At 44.5% G+C, this 23,460-nt stretch overlaps 1 protein-coding gene across 3 annotated transcripts in view; it reads right to left on the bottom strand.

Annotated features, from left to right (window-relative positions):
- The window catches only part of SPTBN4 (spectrin beta, non-erythrocytic 4), a 114,568-nt gene that overhangs the window by 29,623 nt on the left and 61,485 nt on the right, over positions 1 to 23,460 (bottom strand). For all 3 annotated transcript variants that reach the window (XM_073549274.1, XM_073549275.1, XM_073549276.1), the window contains 2 exons: positions 20,135 to 20,281; positions 5,828 to 6,091 (listed from right to left, as the gene is read on the bottom strand). In XM_073549274.1, the coding sequence (XP_073405375.1) occupies positions 5,828 to 6,091; positions 20,135 to 20,281 (411 nt within the window). The remainder of the gene's footprint in view (positions 1 to 5,827; positions 6,092 to 20,134; positions 20,282 to 23,460) is intronic.

Raw genomic sequence — 23,460 nt, 5'->3', positions numbered from 1 at the left:
GAGCCTGTTCAGGGATACATATGACATCCCTCCTGGATACCGAGGAGTTCTGCGTCCTTCCACTTCTCTGGCTGGGATGGCTGCCAATCCTGCTACTTGAATGGCTGCCCCCTTTACTGTGCTGACACTGATGGTGAGCTAGTGATGGTAGTGGTGGCTGCTGCTGCTGTAGTCTCTGATCCTCCATGATGGAAAGAGAGCTCAACACAAGCGCTGATCTGTGGCTATCTCCCCTTTTTACAGGGGATCCATTGCGCTCTCCTTGATTCTGCCACCTCCAGCTTGGTAAACACCCCTGCAATCTGCCCAAGTCAGTACATGCTGAATCCCTGCGAGTCCCAACCGGTGTTTTCACCTAGGGCGCCGCCATCTTGTTTCCGGTGCTCCCCCTCTGACATCACTCGGGCATGCCCACTCGTAGCATGCCTTGAGCCCGTAACTTCAGTGTAGCGTGCAACCGGAAGTGCATCTCAGCCGAGACCATGTCTGTGCTGCCCGCTCGTACACTAGAGCCCCCATTGGACCTGTGGATGGCACTTCCATTATCTTGAAGGCCGGATCACAGGCATACAGCCTGCTCTTCTGGGACTGGACTGGGTAAGAGACAAAATCAAAAAAATCTATTTATGTGAAACTGCCGATTCCAACACAAAGGTTTCCATCAATGACAGGAAACACTGATGCTGGGAAGAGGTCTTGCCCTTTTATTTAAGATTCTTTCCTGTCCTTGCTGAGCGGATCCCTCTCTCAGGTGTGCCGTCATGGGTGAAAGGAAAAAAGAACCGTGCTGGTATGGTGCCGGCCGGTCAGTGCTATACAAACACCTGTTCACAAAAGCTATCGTCTTGCAGGCGGGTAAAGTCACTAATGCCGTACTGTATTAGTGAGTAATGTATTAGTGACATCACACAACTGCCAGATGGTAGCTTTTTTAAACAGGTGTTGGTATGCAGTGACCGGCCGGCACCATACCAGCATGGTTCTTTTTTGTTAACACCAAGTGAATCCAGGCATACAGGATTTCTCAGCAAACACAGTGCAGGTTCTTACAGCCAGAGGGGCTCTTCACTACCATAATGCGGCAAGAAAATCTTTCACAACCATCCAGACTAAGCAATATCCAGAACGGATCATTACTGCTGCACAACGGAAACATATAAAGAAGCCATTTCAACTATCCTTTCCTACATTGTCAAATATCCATTCAAATAATCCTTGTGAGCGCATTTTAGAGTTAGTTTTAGTTTTGTAGCTTCATTGGACGCAGTCCTGTGCGCACCAAGGCAAAGGATGCTTCTGTGTATGCAGCTATAAAGGAAACAGGTATATATAGCACTAGTTCTCATTTCATATTCAATTTCAACTGCTGTTGTGCAGACAACAGGTAGAAATGATAGGCAATTAGCAAGGCAACCTTTGGTTCTGCAGGGGTCACCATAGACCACTTCTCTGTTCTCATCCTTTTTGGCTGTTTTGGTACGTTTGTATTTTGTCATTCCTCTCACCCCTAGAGGTACTGTACGGTACCATGAGGCGGTGTATACAATCCACAGAAGTTGCTCACGTAGTGCAGCTCATCCAGGATGGCACATCAATAGGAGCTGTGGCAAGCAAGGTAGCTGTGTTTGTCAGCACAGTTTCCAGAGCATGACGCAGATACCAGGAGACAGGCTAGTACACCAGGAGACGTGGAGGGGGCAGTAGGAGGGCAACAACCCAGCAGGACCGCTGCCACCTCCTTTGCGCAAAGTGGAACAGTGCCAGAGACCTCCAGCAGGCCACTAACATCCATGTCTGCTCAAATGAAGGCCCGACCTCCACATGTGGGTGTTGTGCTTATAGCCCAACACCGTGCAGGGCGATTGACATTTGCTAGAGAACACCAAAATTGGCAGATTCGACATTGGCACCTTTTGCTCTTCACGGATGAGAGCAGGTTTATACTGAGCATGTAACAGAGTCTGGAGAGACCGTGGAGAACGTTCTGCTGCCTGCAACATCCTTCAGCATGACCGGTTTGGCAGTGGATCAGTAATAGTGTGGGAAGGCATTTCTTTGGAGGGCCGCATAGCTCTCTATGTGCTAGCCAGAGGTACATTGACTGCCATTAGATACCAGGATGAGATCCTCACACCCATTGTGAGACCATTTGCAAGTGCAGTGGGCCCTGGGTTCCTTCTGATGCATGACAATGCTAGGCCTCTAGTGGCTGAAGTGTGTCAGTTCCTGCATGATGAAGGCACAGATACTATGGACTGGACTGCCCATTCCCCAGACCTAAATCCAAATCGAGCTCATCTGGGACATCGTGTCTTGTTCCATCCACCAATGCCACGTTGTGCCACAGACTGTCCAGGAGTTGACCGATGCTTTACTCCATGTCTGGAAGGAGATCCCTCAGGAGAACATCTGCTGCCCCATCAGGAGCATGCCCAGGCGTGTAGGGAGATCATACTGGCACATGGAGGCCAAACACACTACTGAGCATCATTTCCTTGTCATTCCAAATCCAGACCTCCATGGGATATTCATTTTGATTTACATTGATCATTTTTATGTTTTATTGTTCTCAACACATTCCACTATGTAATGAATAAAGATATGCAATTGGAATATTTTATTCAATGATATCTAGGATGTGGGATTTTAGTGTTCCCTTTATTTTTTGAGCAGTATATGAAAATTCGAACAAAGCAATATAGAATTTGTAAAAAAAAAAAATTCATTTAACATAAGAACCTGAATTATACATGGATCACTTTCTGTGGACACATTTACTTTACTGTACCAATAATTGATCCACACGGGTAAAGTAAACAGCAAGAGTCAGGAATATGCAAGAGTCTTGAAGAAGATGCATGCTGGTGAGAGTAAATCCTTTTTACAGAAGAATATCTGGAGCGTTGTATCAGAGGGTGGAAGAAAGTAGAGATTCACTAGTGATAGTAGAATATGGATGGGTCCAGAAATGGAAGAAAGGATAGTATGGAGATAGAGATGAGAGAGTACAAGATACCCCCACACACACACAATATCTACTGTACCGGGGATCACAAATTGCACTGTGATGTTGAGATTGACAGTCATAGGTGTCTGCATCATGCTGTAGGAAGAATGAGGTGTTTATGAATGATGGGTACTGAGCAAGCAGAAAGCTGAAACGTCATCTTTGCTCCAATGAAATGCGCTGTACATGGAGATCGGCATACATGTATTCACAATGCAAGACATAACACCTCTGGTATCCATGAAATAATCCAGATTCGGCCTAGATTGAAGGGTAGAATGGTGGATAAAGCCCTGGATTGCTTTCATGATCATATGCCAACCGTTTCAAGGTGGCTACCTCTATTTCAGGATGATGCTGAAGACTGTTTTTGTCATTGGTCTCACGCTGTTTTTTTCTCTCCATATTTATCTAAACTTTATTGTTTTTTTAATAATTTTGTACAGCATGGAAAGTTATCAAACTTTGCAAATCACTTTATTAGGGAAATTGATAACATTTTTGTACCAAAATTACATGTAACGTCCACCTCCTATTTACCTTCTGCTGCACTGATATCAGAATGTACTCATTTGGAGTACAGATGATGACAGTGAAAGAGGAGGACACAGGTGCTGATACTAAAGGCCCTATTTACCAAAGCTTTTGCTAAAAATAAAAAGCAGCATAAAAAGCTTTGAAAAGTAGCAAAATCTTGGCGTTTCTGTGTCATTTTCGCCAAAGTGGGTGGATCTGGGGCGCAACACACGGCTCATCTAATCCATGACGAGTTGATGCAGTCCATATACCAGAAATTTCACTCCAGTCTCTGGAGTAAGATTTCTTGTGGGTCGCTTGCCACTTGTCCATCGCTCCGGATTCATGAAGGAGGAGGCGTGCACCTGTTTATGAATCAGGAGTGTCACAATCCACCACAACAGCGAGAAAATAGGGGCCTTAGTGTTGTGTCATCAAAACAATCTCCTGTAGCTGGGGATAGACTGCTGAAGGACATTGTTCTGCTTATTATAACATTCAGAGGAGGACACATGAGCTTGACCCATCACTGCCATCAGTTGTACTCCAAATGAGTACATTCTTATATCAATACAGCTTAAAGCAGGCAAACAGTATGTGGAAAAGCAAAGGTTTGGAAACCATTTACATTATTTTTTTTACAGAAATGAGGTCAAATCCCCTAATAAAGTGATTTGCAAAGTTGCATAACTTTGCATGCTGGAAAAAAATATTAAAAACAATATATATATTTTTAAGCTGTCAAAAACTCATGTAAAAACTCCTCCAAAATTGCTTTCCTTTGCAATGTGAAATCTTTGGTGCCAGTAATACAGTTTTTCTATTCAAATCCATTTCAATAAGTTAATCGTCAAATGGTTTTCACTTGGCTATAGTAACAGGCAGATACACAAGTATTAGTCCTATTAAACTGACATAATCCACATTTGGTCCTGCCGAAGTAAGAACTGTAAAAATCAGAAGATTTTACAGTTGATCATCAATCCTTCTTCAGGTCTTCATATCAAAGTCCCGATCAGACGAAAATCACAGATTGGTTTAAAAAAAAATAAAAAAAAAAAAATAGAGTGCTTGTGCAAAATAGCAAATGATCGGCCAAATTTCTCATTTTGTGTCAAACACATGTAGCTTCAGCAATAATAGTAAAAAAATAAAAACCCACCTTTACAGATCATCTGCTGTTGGCTATCATAAATGTTTTGTGAACATTTCTCAATGATCGAGGGAATTAATGGGTCATTCCCCAATTAAACAACTTATCTCCAAGTGAGAACTTGGACTCACCAGGGTGAAGTTGATAGTTTTTGTGCTTCTTCAGACACAGAGGAGAACGTCTTAAAACTGCTGGTCCGATTGTTTAGACCCTCAGTGATCCTAAGATTGGGGCTCTAGAACCCCAAAACATAGATCTGCAGCAGCCTCCTAAATGGAGAGGAGATGTCCATGCATGGCAACCACTCAGGTTATTGGCTAGTCTTGTGGTTCTAAAGCCTCTATATTTGGATCACTGGAAGTACCAGCAATCAGCAAGTTAACTCCCATTCCTATGGATATGAGATATCTTGTTTTCTTTGGGGGACTAATGATCCTTTAATTTCCTGCTGCCCATTAGTGGTCATTCAATGACCACCAGTGGTATCTTACACTACTTTCCTACCTAGGATTTGAGGAAGCCAAATGCCTTCTCTCCACATTGTATTCCAAATGTCGGCACCCTGAAAGGGTTGGCAAGCACAAAATAAGTCTCAATCATTAAGCAAAAGATTATAGATTGCAAACAGTCCGGCAGCAAGTCAATTGCAAAGCATCACATTAATGGTTAATGCAACGGGGCAGCGTTACTAATCATGTCCAATATGTTGACAGTGCAAACTTGAACTCAAAAGCGTGAAAGTGATCATTTTTGTGCATCTTCAGACACTTGTTTAATGTCTGACCACTGGATGCCCAACTGCCTCTACATTCATCCATTATAGGGCTTCCAGAAAAAGCCAAGTGCACAGTTCCCCAGCCTTAAAGGGAATGAATGGCACAGTGATTGAGCATATGTGCACTTCTGCTCTATTCCAACTGGGCTAAAAGTGCCCCCATTCTGCGGTTTGGTGTGAATCCCAGCTTTCGGGCCCCACTGAGCAATATGTGTTCTCCTATTCTGTGAGTAGGTTGAATACGTCATAAAAGGGCTCTCAGTGAAAACAACTTAAGACTGATTAGTAGATATGCTTTGAATGTAGCCAAGCCCAACCCAAGGCTTTATATGGCCAACTTGGAGATCTTTGGAAAACTATAAAACAAGTGACTCACCTCTAGCTTCTTCAGATGCGTATTAACAGTGGAAATATCACAACTGGGTTCCACAGGTTGCAGTTGCTCTTCCAGCCTATGAAGTCTTTTGCCCAGGTCTGAAAAATTTTGCACCACTAGTTCGGCCTTACTAGTCTGGAACAGCTGCTGAGCTTTGGCTTGTGTACTGGATTCAAGCTCCACCCAACATTGACGGATCTCTTCTATCTTCTTCTTTACCACACCGGCCAGCTCTGGTTTTTCTTGGATCAGCTGATGACCTTCCTGGACAAATTAGACACCAGAGAAATAGTTCAAAAATGGTTCTCAATCATTTTTTCAGTTTTAATTATTATTATTATTATTATTTTTTAAGGCTATACTGTTTCCCCTTGCGGAGACTTATAGTGGACAAAGTGAACTCTGTTAAATTGGTCCGCAAATGTTTACAAACTTTGGTACAGGGAGAAAGAAACTGGCTGTCTACTGCTACCTAATGGATGTAGGTATCCTAAAAGTCAATGTCTGAACCCTAGAAGAGCCTCCACAAATGATGATTTAAGAAAACTTGGCTAAAGATCAGTCTTTTCTAAAAGGGAAGAGACGCCCATCTACAATGTAAACAACTGTTTGGTGGTGGTTTGCCCTTCATTAGTGCAGAGCAGGGATAATGGTCCTCTGGGTGAAAAGCCTTTGACAGAGAGCTAGGGGATTTTTTTTTTTTTTAAGTTAACTTGCTAAATTTTCTAGGTAGACTTATAGGCCTAGTAATGCAATCTAAGGCTGGGCACTGACTTGCCATCTCCAATAAATGGCACCAGAAGGTCAGTATTTTGGTCGCAAGTCATGGCACTACAGAAGCTATTTTTACCCAAAGTATCAGCATCATTGGGATCTGCAACATAGAAGCCACGGCAGGATGTTTTATATCTGTCCTGGTAAAATTATACTGTTGTGACAATTCAATTTAAATTATCTTGGCGTATGTCATAAAGAGATGTCAAAAGCAGAGAAAATTCATGACCGAGATCCCTGACAAAACACAAAAAGAAGGAACTGCAACACAATGGAGATCAATGGTATTTATTTCCTATAGCCCTTGATATATAATGCCACTGATTTTTATGATAAGCGCTTATCCCTTTTTTTTTCTCCATTAGAAGGAACACACCCCAGTTACTTGATCACAAATTTTTATTGCTCGAATCAACAATAGTCTGTTTTGGAATGAAAAGCAAGTATTCAATTCCTCTGCAGTGCCCCTGCAGGGAAAAGTTTGCATTACATGGTGACCACATACTAGGTCCTCCATGGAGAAATACTTTTATAACTGGACTACAAATATAGGTTGCTCCTCGGCAACTTGTAAAAATCTAAGTTACTTACCATTAACAGGATTTTACAGAGCCCATGACAGCACCACCTGAGAGAGGGTATCTTCCCACCAGGACAGGAAACCTACCGAATAATAAGGCGGCACCTCTCCTCCGCGTCAGTTTGGTTTCAGAGCACGAGAGGACCTCCAAACAGTTAGAAGCATAACCATCATCAAATACATTTTTCTTAACACCCTTAATAGTGCACACCCCAAGTGACAAAGCGGGGGAGGGAATATAAGGGTGCTGTCATGGGCTTTGTAAAATTCCGTTAACAGTAAGTAACTTAGATTGTTTTTCTTCTCCCATGGCAGCAGCATCTGAGAGATTTATGTAGATCAAAGCATCCGAGGTAGGGATCACCGCTTGCAATGCCTTCCTCCCAAAGGACAGGTCAACAGAGGAGGACAGTTTGAGGCGATAGTGTCTATAGAAGGTAGAAGGGGAAGACCATGTGGCCGCCTTACATATTTCATCAATGGACACCTCCGCTCATTCAGCCCAGGAGGTCGCCACAGCCCTGGTAGAATGGGCTTTCAGATTTCCAGGATCTGGTCTACTGCTAGAGGTGTAGGCTAAGCTAATGGCGTCCCTTATCCATCTAGCTATGGTCCCCCCGTGTAACACTACACCCCTTCCTGTTTCCCTGGAATGATACAAATAAGGTCTCATCCTTTCTACATTGCCTAGTTTTGTCTAGGTACTGTATCAAGGCCCTCCTGACGTCTAATGTGTGAAGCCTGTGTTCTTCTGCAATTTTTGGTTCACTATAGACGGAGGGAAGAACAACCTTCTGACATATGAAACTTGGAGGCCACCTTGGGGAGAAGCTGGATCTGGCCTCCACACCACTACCCTATCCTCTAAAGCCCCTGTCTCACATAGCGAGATTGCTAGTGAGATCGCTGTTCCGTCACCGATTTTGTGATGCAACAGCGATCTCGCTACGTGTGACACATAGCGGCGATCAGGCCCCTGCTGCGATGTCGCTGATCGTGCTCCAATGTCCTGGGCCATTTTTTGATCGCTGGTTTCCCGCTGGCCAGCATGCATTGCTGTGTTTGACAGGGACAATGACGAATGACCTCAATACTACAGGTCTGAGATAGAGGGTCCCAACGACCGTCGTATCGTTCCGTATTGTTGCTGCGTCGCTGTTGAGATCTGACTGTTTGACATCTCACCAGTGACCTCGTACGACGCACCAGCGATCTCTACCAGGTCGCATCGTTGTCTGGATCGCTAGTGCGTTGCCAAGTGTTATGGTACCCTAACACCTGCATAAAAGGATGATTAATGGATAGGGCCTGCAAATCACTAACCCTACGTGCCGATGTTAGAACTACTAGAATTACCATTTTTAGTGCTAGTATCTTATCTGGCACCTCATGTATGGGTTCAAATGGTGATTTTGTTAAGGATTCCAAGACAAAGTTGAAATCCCACGGAAGCATTTTTGGGGCTGGCACAGGCCTTGCATGCTTTAATAAACCTGACCACCCACCTATCTGCCACCAGGTTATAGTTGAAAAGGGCTCCTAAGGCCGGAATCATGCATGCGAGGAATACGGCCGAGTCTCGCATGTTAATACCCGGCACTGCCGCCGACACTCGAATCGGAGCGTGCGGCCGCATAGTAATACATGGAGCCGCACGCACATGAGTGCCGGTGGCAGTGCCGGTATTAACATGCGAGACCCGGCCGTATTCCTCGCATGTGTGATTCCGGCCTAAGGCAGATAGCTGCACCATAAGGGTGCTGGTGGCCAGGCCCATCTCCATACCCGTCTGAAGGAATTCTAGGATCTCTCTGATTGGGACCGCACCCACAACAGACTGCCCTGAGAAAGCCAAAAATTTTGCCCATATTCTACCATAAATCCTAGTTGTTATGTGCTTTCTACTCTGCATCAGTGTAGCTACCAAATCCTGAGAAAACCATCTCTGTATTAGCCGTGCCCTCTCAAAATCCAGGCCTTCAAATGAAGAACCTAGAGAAGAACCTAGGGATCTGCCAAGGAAATTCACCTCATCCAAGAGAACCATAGTCTCTTAGGCCAGAAAGGAGCAATGAGGATGACATCCACCACCTCCTCCCGAATCTTACTCAGAACTGCCGGGATCAACATTAATGGGGGAAATGCATGGGCCAGCCAGAAATCTCAAGGGATCTGCAGTGCATCTACTGCGTATGGTCTTTCTCTTGGATTCAGGGAACAGAAGCTCTTTGTTTTCCTGTTCTTTCTGCTGAAAGATAGATGGATCCAGCTCCCATTCCCCGTTTCAAGGTTGTCCGGCTGAGGAAGTCTGCTTCCTTGTTGTCTTTCACCTTTATGTGTAGGGACGATATCTGTAACTGATGTTCCTCCATCACCTGTAGAATCTCCTGAGCTAGCCGTAATAGGGGCCGGGATCTTGTGCCCCTTGGTGATGTAGGCTACAGAAATTCGATTGTCTGACAATATTCGAACCTGGCCCCCCTTCTAAACGAGGAACGATCTCTAGTACTGCGTTTTTTATAGCTAGTAGTTCCCTTTAATTTGAGGAACTGTCTGCTTCTGTTTCTGACCAGATCCCTTGCATTATATGGTCTCTGAGATGCACCCCCCCATCCTTCCGTACTTGCGTTTGATACTATCACATCTGATATTCGGAGGGACCATGGGACGCCGCGCAATAGATTCCCTGGATCCAGCCACCAGGCCATGGAGTCTACTGCTTCCTGGGAAAACATAATCTTCCCCTCCAATGTCCAGCCAGCCTCTTTTTCCCTTCTAGGACATCCTGCTGAAAAGCCCTGGAATGTCATTGGGCCCACTTTACTGCTGGAATGCATGATGTCATTGATCCTAGAAGAGCCATGGCTTTCCTCAGGGACATGATTGGGTTGGACAAAACTGCTGACATTAGGGATATCATTTTGTCCCTCTTTTCCTCTGTTAGAAGACAGACCTGTTTCTCTGAGTCCAAAATAAACCCCAAGAAGGATTGAACTTTTAGGGGTTACAGCCTCGACTTTTCAATATTTATCATCCAACCAAGATTGGACATAGTGTGTCGGATGAAATTTAGTTGAGTACTGCATTCGTGTTCTGTCCTGCCGATCAATAAAAAATCGTCCAGATATGGTACTACCAGTAAATTCTTTTCCCGTAAGTGTGCTGTCACCTCCAGAACAATCTTGGTGAAGATTCTCGGGGCCATGGCCAGACCGAAGGGCAGCGTTCTGTACTGGAAATGTCTGAGTTGTCCTTTTACATATACCGCTACCCTTAGGAATTGCTGGTGTTCCTGATGAATGGGGACATGGTAATATGCATCTGTTAGATCTAAGACGCTCATAAAACAGCCAGGGGAACAAGATCTTGATTGCTGTCTTTACTGACTCCATCTTGAATAGTCTGTAGAACTAGAATCTGTTGAGGCCTTTCAGATTGATAATAGTCCTGTATGACAGGTCTGGTTTCTTTATCAGAAACTAGGGAGAATAAAATCCCCCTCCCCTGCTGCTGAACGGGCACCTCCACTAGCACCCTCTTTTGAAGCAAGAGCAACACCTCCGCTTCCAGGGACTTTTGTTCTTTCCAGGATCTGGGGGATGAGATCCTGAAGCTGTGCCTGGGAATAGATGCGAACTCTAGTTTCAGCCCTGATTTTATTATATTGAGCACCCAGGCATTGGCCGAGATCTTCTCCCAGGCAGTTTGGAAGTGAGACAGCCTTCCTCCCACCTGGGATGGCCCATCATTTGGGGGATTTTCGGTTACTTGACGAGGAACCCGCAAACATGAAACCCTTGCTTTTTGGCTTATCTCTCCAGCAGTAATCAGGGCAAAAGGTGGCTACTTTGAAGAACCTAGAATATAAGACATATTTTCAGTTGTTTCACACGTTTTTGTTAATGATATAATTCTACATGTGTTAATTCATAGTTTTGATGCCTTCAGAGTGAATCTACAATTTATATAGTCATCAAAATAAAGAAAACTCTTTGAATGGGAAGGTGTGTCCAAACTTTTGGTCTGTACTGTATATATTCATATAAGGCAATAAATGAAGTAAAATAATGAACCAAAACGACAATATGCTCACATATAGTATATATATACCCAAATACCTCAGGCCTAATTTTGCAAGCCTTATGTAATTAATTGGCTCACAAGTTCAGCTGCTGCTCAGCACAATTTCAAGTGCACGTCATTATATTTTGCACATTTATCTCTTAGGCTGGGTTCACACGTAGCGGAACTCTTGCGGAAATTACCGCGAGAATTCCGGAATTCCATTCCGCGGGAAAATCGCATTTTAAATTCCCGCGGAAAAACTAGCATTTTGCAAATGTAATTAGCTTGCAGAATTGCTAGCATTTTCCAAGCGATCTGGAGCATCGCTTGGAGAACTGATTGACAGGTTGGTCGCACTCGTTAAACATAGTGTTTGACGAGTGTGACCAACTTTTTACTATTGAGGCCGCCTATGCGGTATCAATAGTATAGAATGTAAAAAATAATAAATAAAAAAATTGTTATTCTCACCTTCCGACGTCCCGCACAGCCTTCCCGCCTCTCTCCATGCTCCCGGTCCCAGTAATCCTTTGCGACAAGTACCGCAATGACGTCTGTTCTCGCGGGATCGCGACGTCTCGCGAATGACCGCGAGACTTCGCGATCCCGCGAGAACGGACGTCATCGCTCGCAAAGGCTTACTGGGACCGGGAGTGTGGAGAGAGACGGGAAGGCTGCGCGGGACGTCGGAAGGTGAGAATAACAATATTTTTTATTTTAAATTCTATTTTTTACAGGGATATGGTACCCAAAGCCCGGAGGACAGTCTCCTCTCCTCCGGACCGTGGGTACCATCCGCAAATGTTCTGCTTACTTTTCGCATGGTGTGCACAGCCACATGCGGAAAGTAAGCAGAACAATGCATTCCTATGGGTGCGGGATCACCGCGATTCCGCGAAATTAATGAGCATGCGGTTTTTACCACGAAGCAATTCCGCCGCGGTAGAAACCGCAGCATTAGAACAGCATTGTGGAATCCCATAGGAATGCATAGGATGCTTATGTTTCACGTTTTTGTGGCAAAATCGCGCGGTTAAAACCGCCGCGGAAATGCGAAAAAAACGCCACGTGTGAACTCAGCCTAACTGGGTTTCACTTTCTTTGCACTTTTTGCAATTTTGCACGTTTTTTGAGTGAGTCATTTCCTTTTGCACTATTTTTTGCACTTTATATATTCATAAGGCTTGCAAAATTAGGCCTGAGGTATTTGGGTATATACTATATGTGAGCATATTGTCGTTTTGGTTCATTATTTTACTTCATTTATTGCCTTATATGAATAAAATACATAGTAAAATAGTTTTGTAGGCTGAAGGAAGACCTTATGTCCATCTAGTTCAGTCTATTTTTAGTGCAGCTGTTTTGCATTGTTGATCCTGGGGAAGGCAAAAAACCCACAGAGTAGAAGCCAATTTTCTCCATAGGGAAAAATTTCCTTCCCCTAAGCTGGGTCAACCATCTACCTATAATATTCTGTTATTCGTAACCTTCTATACTGTTACTCACAATATATGCTCAATCTATTACAGCGGTTGAAACTGCCTTTTATGCACTAATTTTATAATTGTTGTTGTGCCATTTTTATAATAAAGGCTATTTTATCTAGCAATTTTATTCTTCTCACATTTATTACAATTTCATGGCCTCTACCAAGTTCTTTTCCCCATTCTCAGTTGGTTCTTTCACAGTTCCTTGGGTGGTCTACTCCTTCTATATTTTCTTCTCCAAAAGGAACTTTTAACCTGCGGACGTGATACCGTAGAAAAACCTTTCTTCTTGTCTGCGGTCTTATCAAGAATATCGTCCAAAGCTTGACAAAAAAAATATTTGCCCTCACATGGAAAAGAGCATAGTCTAGTCTTGGAATGAGAATCCCCCGGCCAGCTTTTGAGCCATAGAGCTCTACGGGCAGCGTTAGAGAGGTTTGCTGATCTTGCTGCTAGTGAAATCCACCGTCTATCCGCTATTGGTATAGCCAAGACAAATTGAGCATCAACCACAAGTAGTAATAATAAAATCACATTTTATTAATTCCAAAGTATAAAAATTCACATGATAGGCAAATGACAAAAAGATGCAAGAAAAAGAGGGACGTAAGGTTCACCCTTATTAAACATATTGCTGCATGGTAAAGGACAAAATGACCACCAGGGGCAGAGGGACGGGACTCCCACTCAACTCCTCTAACATGCTGCTAGGATCCAGGTAAAGGCTTACGTCCCTCTTTTTCTTTTTCTTGCATCTTTTTTGTCATTTACCTATCATGTGAATTTTTTATACTTTGGAATTAATAAAATGTGATTTTATTATTACTGCTTGTGGTTGAGGCTCAATTTGTCTTGGCTATACCAATAGCGGATAGACTGTGGATTTCAATTGTTGGTAATTTGAGCAAATTAATGAATTGGCAAATTTTTTTGGGATGATCTTGCTGCTAACCTGAGTCAGCCGAGGCCAAAAAGGAAGCTGCTCCCTGCAACAGTGGAAGATCCGCCAGAATCTCTTCCCTTGGTGTATTGTCTCTCAGATGGTTACCTAGCTGTTGTAGCCACACCATCAATGATCTTGCTGTGCAGGTTGCAGCTATCACCAGTTTTAATGAACCCGCCAAAGACTCCCAGGCTGACTTTAGGAAGATTTTGGCCTTCTTGTCTAAAGAATCTCTTGGAGCTCCCAGGTCTCCAAAGGGCAACGTGGATTTTTTAACTGATTTAGCCACTGCAATGTCAATCTTTGGGATTTTCTCCCATGTGCCGACTTCCTCCTCATCAAAAGGATATCTCCATTTTGAAGAAGATGGTAGTAGCCCTTTCCTCTCTGGCTTCTTCCATTCCTTGTTGATGAGCATCTTGATGTTCTAATTAACTGGAAAGGAACGTCTCTTCCCCTGACCCAAACCCCCAAACATAATGTCCTGAACTGTCTTGCCCATAGTGGATCTTATGGCTCTAACCAGTTTGTCAGTATTCTCCGCAGGGAAGCAGGGCCTACCCCTCGTATCCTCATCTGAGGAGGAAGAGGAGGATAACTGCGCCAGGTCTGAACTCTCCCCTCCATACTCCACTGATCCCTCCCGTCTCTGAATACAGTGGTTCTGGCTTCCCCTTTCCTCTTTGCCCCATCAGATCTTTTAAGGACTCCTGGACCTCCGATCTAATGATGGACTTTAGATCCATAGCAAACCCAGGTGCCTCCACTGAGATTTTCTGCTGTATACACCCGGAGCAGAGCCTCTTATTATAAGAGCTAGGTGGATCTCCCTTGCGCAGGGCGCATTCCCTATTATTTTGCTTGGAACTGCGCTTCAGGGGTCTTCCCTATCAACGAAACAGAGAGAAGGGGCTGTTTTTAGTATAGTGTACATTCACGTACATCACTCACCATCCAGCTGATCAATCTACGGTACCGGAGACGGAGGCTGAGCTGGTTCAGAAGAACGTCTCCTGCTGGCAGTGGGCTCGTGACCTGCGTTAATCTTCAGGCTGGTCCTGCCTTTGCGCACTTCACCATCTGCCACCATCTTTCTGGGCACTTCATTTTAAATATTGGGTGGCCCACCTCTTCTGTCTCATACAGTTTTAAATCCGGCACGCTGTGTGCAGGGGATCGCCAAACCCTGCGCACGCGCAACACGGATGGCCGCTGACGTCCCTGGTGTGCACGTTGGCGGGACGCGCCGGATCCCCTCCTGCGTCCGCAGACCCGGATGACCTCTTACGACTTCGGGCTTCTCGCTCGTGCGCAGACCCGGGCAGCCTCGATTTCCGGCGTGCTCGGCTTCAGGCACGCCAGCTCCCCCAGCGTCCCCGGCTGTGCGCAGACCCGGAAGGGTGTCCCGGTGCACATCGCTGGGACGCTCCTGCAATCCCCAGCACGCAGACCTGGGACCCGGGCAGGCAAGAGACATTTACCCAAGAGGTCGCTGCCTGCACGGCATTGCACCAACCTCCTGGTTGGCGTTACCTCACCCGCGGATGGCATCCTGAATTCCCAGACACCCTCCTTTGTAAGTGTACCGCTTGCTTCTGTAGGCTCCCACGAGGACAGGAAACAGAACTGATGCAGAGGAGAGGGTACCGCCTTTTTATTCAGTAGGTTTGCTGTCCTGGTGGGCGGATGCTCAGGTGGTGCTGTCATGGGAGAAGGGAAAAAATCCTTTGTGCCGCAAAATCTGGTCCTAAAACCACTTCTTTCTCTCTGCTTTGACCTAATGTTTATAGATGCCAATAATGGCGGGTTCCAGATGTTCCTTTTTTAAATGCTTCAGTTTGGTTTTAAAGTGACTGTCATCACAAAATGACTGTTCAAACCATGCTCCCTGAGCAGTTTAGTGCAGTTTTACATCTATTTTTGCCCCATCTTTTTTTGATTGACGGCTCCAGCTTTACAGAAGTCAAAGAAGGACAGAGACAGATAGTAAGAAGCACTGAAATGCTCAGCTGCGACAAGAGTGCACAAAACACCTGTGCTTGGTTTGAACAGTCATTTTCTGCTGATTCCAATTAAAATAATTTTTTAAAAATTACATTCTGTACCCGATCTTTCGTAGCTCCAGTTGTGGCGCTCACTGGTTTTTGCTTTTTGGAAATGGTTGCAATTGCCAGTGATTGGCTGAGTGGGAATTTATAGACATTTCCTATGTGTCAGTGACGGGACCAGCAAGCACACACCACCTTAGATTAGGGATCCGTGGGAAATTGGAGAGGATTTTTTTTATATTACTACTATTTCCTTGCTTTTTATAACGTGGGTAACCTTCAATTTGGCTGTTAGGCGTTTTATTTCCATCCTTTTGCTGATGAGGGGCGTTATGTCAGGTGAGCTGTGTCTGCTCTCTCCTGCCCACACACCACTAGTCACTCATCCTCAATGTATGCAGCACAAGGATCTCAATCTGCTACTTCCATCACTTCCACCCATAATTCATCTTGTTATTTTCCTGCAGAGAAAAGGGGGCAAAAATAATCGGATTTAATGCAAATTGGTGTCTGGCTGGTAAAAGCTGAGATAAGCTCCTCCAAGAAATGCCTGGAAGCCTATGATATGTCACACGGGTGAAACACATCTGAAGACGCCGTATCTGGGTCATGTTAGTCCCATTTTATATGACAGAAATGAGAATTAAATACAATGTGATCTTATTCTCTTCGCTGATCCTATAACTGAGCATAATTAGATCATTACATCTGACCTGCTCATATCCGGAGAGGAACGCAGCCTGCTAGACCACCTTACTATGGCAGACCCCACAGTATAAATATACTCCTTTCATTAGGCACCGTGTAATGCTTTCATTTCTCCAGTGGGGGCGCTGCGGAACAAATGTAGTTTCGCCTCACATTAAAGATAATTTTTAAGCGCCCTTTCAAAGAAAAAGACTTATCAGATCAGTCACAGTCGCAAATTATGGACGTGACAGGCTCAGTGTTCAGGTTTACCACATGGCGAAAAGATACGGGAGCTGCCTGCATTGATATGCATCAGTCTGGTCCGTAAAGTGGACCATTCTAGTGCATGCTGCAATTTTTTATTTTTTTTTACCAAGGTCAGGTTGGTGTGGAAAATTGCCCACTAGCACCAACACATTGGCTAACATTTGGTCCAGTCTCCACACGGACCAAAAAAAAACAAAACAGCTAATCAATTTGAACGTACCCATAGACTTAATTTCCAGGCTTTTAAACTCCGGAAAAAAAAATGCATTTTTTTAATTGTATTACATTTATGTAATGCATTTTTAATGACATTTTAACAATATAAAGCTAGGAAAAAAGACTGCAACAAAACAGCCAGTTTTGGTGCAGTCTTTTTTCCTAGCTTTATTTTCAGGACTTTACAAAGAAATCTTTGCAAATGATGGCAAAAAAAAATACCATAACTACAGTATGCTGTGTCTTTAAAGAAAAAAAAAAAAAGGAAAAAAGTTACAGATCCAAAACATCCACAGATCAAGATGAACTGTAGAACGTAACATCAGGCTACAACTTTTTTGGCCAAGAAAAAACCATAGAAGAATGTGTCAAAAATGAATTACTCAGGGGAGATTGTGCTACTTAAGGGCAAGTTGCCATTTTTGGGACTGATGTCATGTACTAGTAGTGACCTAGAATAAATACAGTCTTTACCACGTTGACCAAAATTCTAACGATTTTAATCGATATTGACCTAAACATTTTTTTAAATGGAGGCCACGGCCAATGTTGCATTATCTTCTGCCATGTCCAGAAATTTGCCGCACGTGCAGAAGAATGCAAATTGCTTATTTGCTCAGTAACGTTATACAATCCAACCTGGCTGCAGAAAACCTTTCACACAGTCGGTGATTGTGCCGCCGTTTGGTCACGCCTGTCTACATTAATTTGGTAGCGATGACCAATGCAAACAACTACCCTTTGTGCTCGTACTACTACTGCTACGATCACTCCTGCTACATTCATATGTATGTTTATAAATGGCTTTCATGTTCAAAACAGTTATCTTGGGGTATAAGAAAAAAGAAACAGCGCCACCCTTGTTTTGGGCAGTGACTGGCATTGCAGGTGCCCGAATGCACCAGCGACAGACAGCCTTTGGACATAAATTTAGACCTGTTTTCCTAATCCAGGACAACCCCTGTAGTAAATGCTTATTCTTATGCCAATACAAGAAGGCATACAGTTATAACATCAGTTTCCGATGTTTACTGGAATCTTGGCATGTCTTCATCCTACGGATCCAACAATCCTGACGGCTTCAGCAAAATAGAGAGAAATCTTTATGATCAAAGCCAGTGACCCGTTTATGGTGTTATTTCATCTTCCAGGATATCTTGCCAGGAGGGTATGCAGTGCTATAATCCGACTTGGCACGGCACGGCAGGCATCAGGCTGACACTGGGTGTCATGCAGAATCCATCCCCAGCAAGAAGACGCACAATGCAATCTGCGTACAGTAACACCAAGCACTGAAATACAAATAACTCCTGAAAAAAATGTAAGGAAATCTAACGTCACGTATGTCGGAAGTGCGTGTCCGGTTACTGAGAAATTACATAAACTGGAACCCAGATCTATCAGAAAATGGATCGAGGGTATAAATAGACGGCGACCTTTACAGGACATTGCCTCCATGATGTTATGTTCTCCTCTACAAGTTCAGTAGATACATGGAAATCTAACGTCATGGAAATGTCAAAAATATAAAACCAAAATAAGTTTGGGGACATTTGGTTATCGTCTCTTTCTAGTCTTCAGTTGATATAAGGCAGTAACGGACGGCCATGTTTTGTAACCCCCCCCCCATAAACTCTGGATTAAAACTAGTTGATCCCAGTGATTTCAGCCAGACTGGTGAACCATCTAGGGCTTGGTTCTCACACGCACAGTGCTCTGACATTTTTTTCTGTGCATGTCTGAAAAAGATGAATAATGCCAGGGTGCCAAACAGTGTTCACAGTGACTCCGTCGGGTTCTACGAAGTTCATGGCTTCTGACGGAATCCTGTGGTTTGGAGATTCTGACCGAAGCCACAAGGTAGTCCTCACCTGAGAGTTCTATTAGTGTGAACCTAGCCTAATTTGTGTGGGGGTTTCCCAACAGATGATGTCAGGACAGAAAAGGTTTGGACACGATGAATTACAAGGTCCAATCCTTCTGCTTCCCTGGGTATTGGCTGCCAATAGAGCAACTTCCTGACTGAGGGAGACAGGAGAAATAACTGTTGACTGAAGGAGCATTTGGCCAAGCATATGAGCATGTTAATTAGTCAGTGGTCCAGTCTGGAAGTCCAGAGTCTTTATGGAACTTTTAGTTTGGCCACTAAAAAAGAATTCAATAAAATTCCAGGAATTATCTGACTCCCAAATTCTGCAATAATTTGATCACCCACATGGCCCTTATTGATAATGAGCAAGTGATCTAAAAAAGTTCTTAAAGAGGACTGGTCACTGGCGTCTATTTTTTGTTATTTTATTCACCACTGCTCTCTCGAGTATTCAGTGTTTGTTTTTTCTTGTTTTTTAAATCCGACATAGGGTTCCAGAAATATAGGTGTTTTTATTTTACGCTTTTATGATGTTTCCAAGGGGGGTGTTGCTCACAAGATCCTCGGGGGTGTTTCTTTAGTCTGCTCTGCATTTTCACTCTGTGAGCACCGCGCCTCTATTACTTGGTGGAAGGTCCACTTTAAGAAACTTCTGGCACAAAAACTACAGAATTAGATCACGGTGGGTTCCTTTGGGATCATGGCTTGGCTGGTATATAAACATGTCTACCTTAGAAGTAATCCCTTCCTTCTCTTCAATAACCCTATGAATATAGACAAAGACATGTTTTGGATTAAATCTGGGGTCAGCAACCTGTAAGTCTCCAGAGGAGGGGTAACTACAACTTCCAGCGTGCCCTGACAGCTGACAATTACAGAACTGATTGGGTCCCCTAGATACAATTTTTTTTAATGATTAGCCTATAAAAACTACAGAATTATGCTTGTGTTTGCCGCCCATAAATGAGACCTCAATGTTCAGCTTGTAGCCTTAACGATATGCAAGAATACCATGCAAAGTGGCTTGATAGCACTTTTTCCAGCAGCCAGGGGCATATGCCCACCGACCCCACTGGGGTCTTAGTTGGTAAGCCACAATACACCACATGTCATGCCTTTTACTCTGGCTCTTCTTGTAGGATAAAACCACCCCATAATTCCTACAATGTGCCGGCAGCATTACTGCTCCCCGAGGTATTGGGATTATTCTGAATATTTAGATCAAAGCAAATCGAAAATGTGCTGGAAAGTGAAGAGGAAGAAAAACGAGGCTATATAGGATTATGGGTAAGGGCTACCACCCCAGGGTCTCTCCATAATAGGGGTCATCACATTTTTATCAATGCCTTAAAGGAGCCGTCACTTACCTTTTCAATCTTGTCCAGCCAGCCTTTATTCTGAGACAATTCAGCCATAAACGCCTGGTGCTTGAGCCATTTCTTGTGGAGTTTCTGAGTCACATCCCGCGAGTTATCCCGAGCCATCAGTGTTTTTTCGCTGATCCAAGCATCCAGCTGCGGGACATATAAAGGTGGGTGAGAGCCATGGCTTCCATGTTTGCTTTTATGGAAAGGACTATTCTAAACCAGGTGAGTGCAGGTAAGGACGGGAGCGAGGGTCCGGATATTCCCACTGGTCATTTTATCATTCAGGCTATATTTTGATAGATCTACAGATGGCAAAATGGAACGGAGACAAAAACAAGGAAAACACACCGGACAGAGGTACAAAAAGTAATGAGACAGGTAGGAAATGAAAGGGACAGACAGAGGGAAAGGAGAAGACAGTCAGACAGTTGAGACAGGAATCACATAATCCACTGCAAATAAGACAGGTGTGAGATAGGCACGTAAGAGACAGGAGAGAAGACGGCCGCGGCGGATGAGAAGACTGACCACCTTATCCGACAGGTGAGAGATGAAGATGGGATCAGGTATGTGAGAAAGAGACAGACAGATGGTGGGGGGTGGATGTCTGAGGAAACAGGTAAGGGTATGAATGGAGATGACAGGCCAGAGCAGATGGATTAATAGCAGGGCAGAGAGCGAGCAGTCGAGTGGAAAGGAATAAACAGGAGGCTGCATGAGATGGTGCTGTGTGGCTGCAGAAGCTGCTGTCAGTGCATAATGTCCTGTGATGCTGTTTGGTGCAGTGAGATTTGCTGTCCCTATGAGGGGTGGGCTGCTGGATCCACAGCACAGATGCGTTAGCCGGACCGGACAAGGCGCACGGTGCCCCTGCTATCCTGACACATGCTCATTGCTAGTAGGTCCCCCTCGATCCACAGTCAAGGTGGGATGGTGGAATGATCCCACTGCAGTGAATGGATGGAGGGGCAGGATCTTGAATGTGATGCGTCATCTTCCCCTCCACCCCTTCTCCTCTGCTCCCAGCTCCCGACTGCTTGCTCCAATCTCTACACCTCATTCTGTGTCCCTCTGTGAGCGCAGCGCCTCCATCTCCACATCTGTGCATCTCGCTTTACCAACCAGTGTAGCTGCTTTTCCAGCCGGACTCGTCACTCATCTATCCGTGATGCCTGGACATCGTATATTCGATAAAAAATGCTGCACGTCTGCATACATAGCCAATCTAGAAAAAGTCCTCAGCTTTCAGAATATATGTGCTGACGTTATCTGCTACATCACAAGTGAATGGGGGGGTCGCACTGTGATTCACTGATCCGCCAGCGCAACAAGCAAGTCGGCAACAGAATTGTTTGGATTTTCTCGGACTTGCTTGTTGTGGTCACGGCGCATTGCGCTGTACAGCAACCTGTGCCGCTTCCCGAATTTCCCCGTAGCCCCGGCCTTAGGATACATCCACAAGACCGATACGCTGGGAATTTTCCACAGCTGAAAATCCACAATGAAATCTACAATGGCCAAGACGCATCAAATCGTTTTTCGTTTTTTTTTTAACGAATTTCGCAGAGGAAAGGCTGCAGTGTTTACTGTGGAAAAGGCGATGTGCACATGAGTATTTGCAGCTGCAAAAATAAGTGTTTGCAAGAAAAACGCTGCCTAAAATATGCGCTTTTTACATGTGTTTTCTCCACGTCCACTTTAAGAATTGGTGAAAAAATGCTGCAAATAACGCTGAAAAAAATTGACAGGCTGCAGATCTGAAACTGCTTCAAATTTGCAAGGAAAAAATATGCGCGCGCTGCTTAAGATTTCAGGAATCTCATTCACTTTGCTGGTACGCTAAAACATTGCTTTTTTTAGTAAAAACGCGGGAAAACCATGGCAAAAACACAAGGCGTTAACATAAGGGCGCAGTCAGAAGGCCATATAAATCAGAACACAGTGTATTTCTATGCAGCTGTCACGCTTGGATCGGAAGAGCCGCCAGCCTGTCCGTGCACTGCGTTCCGATTTTTCAGTCTGAATGAGCCCTAAGAATGAAATCTGAAGCATGGCATGCTGTGGATTTACACTCTGCACCCCTGAAATTCCTGTTTTTTGTTCCTCGACAATATGTGGATGAGATTTTATAAAATTTCACCCGGTTTCCACTCCAGGCACCTTAATACACCTGTGGATTATCATCCTGCAACTCTAGGACAGAAAATCTGCAAAGTATCCATCCAGTGACAACACACCCCAAATAAAAAGGTCCCAATGTGCACGATACTTCATCCCCCACAAATCTTTGAGTGAGTGGAGAGTCACAATTCAGGAGTTTGAAAAAGCTGAGTGACATTTCCTGTGAAGGGAGCGATATCGCTCTCTCTCTCTAGCACAGGGGTCCCCAACCTGTAGCTCAGGAGCCACATGTGGCTCGCGGTCCCATGAATTGTGGCTCGCGACTGTCTGCCAGCATGGTGCATTAGCTCCAGGTCTAGCAAACAGGTATGAGGAGCACATCCCAAAATAGTGATTTACGTGAGTAGCCCTGCACAGAAGATCAGATCTGGTTGCACATATCCTGGTCTTAGGGGTTTAGAGATGTTTTAGGTATGGTACGCTGGAGGATGGTACTGCCTGTTAGAGGAGGTGCTCAAAGCTGGATGTGACAGTGTGTTGGGAGTCCTTGATGGGAGAATACTGAATGGGGGGATTGTGGGAACCCCTGGATCTCAGTGTACTGCTTTGGAGTGATTTCTGTGGAAAAGCTTTGGTTATCACTATACCCGTAATGGGGGCTCTATTTGCCACTATTGTGAGGGGGCCAGGAGCTGGATGTGGCTCGTGACCCTTTCTCGGAGAAGAATGTGGCTCTCTAGGTCACAAAAGTTGGGGACCACTGCTCTAGCAGTCACTTTTTCTTTTTTCAGCATAAAAAAACCCCACAACATTAAAAAGTGGAAAGGTTTTCTGTAACTTTTGGAAAGGTTTTCAGTAACTTATGAATGGGACTAAGGGTGCAGTCAGACAGCCGTATGAACGGGCTAGAGACTGGAACGAAATGCACGGACTGACTAGTCGGCGGCTCTCCTGACCCAAATGTGACAACTTCTTGTATTTCTGCGCAGCCATCACACTCAGGTCTGGGGAGCCACCGGCTAGTCCGTGCACTGCATTACGATCTCCGTCCAATTCCTACGGCCGTCTGACTGCGTCCTAAAGAGAACGCATTCACATGCGGATGTGGATTGTAGTCAGACTTTACACAGATTTCACTGTAAAATCCACACCTAAACTTATGCCAAATCCTCAGCATGTGAACAGGGCCTAAACGAGCTAGCTGT

Source organism: Dendrobates tinctorius, unplaced genomic scaffold (assembly GCF_039654945.1).
Source record: "Dendrobates tinctorius isolate UK_male_01 unplaced genomic scaffold, ASM3965494v1 ptg000158l, whole genome shotgun sequence".
Classification (NCBI taxonomy): domain Eukaryota; kingdom Metazoa; phylum Chordata; class Amphibia; order Anura; family Dendrobatidae; genus Dendrobates; species Dendrobates tinctorius.
This window is presented reverse-complemented; position numbering and strand designations above follow the sequence as displayed.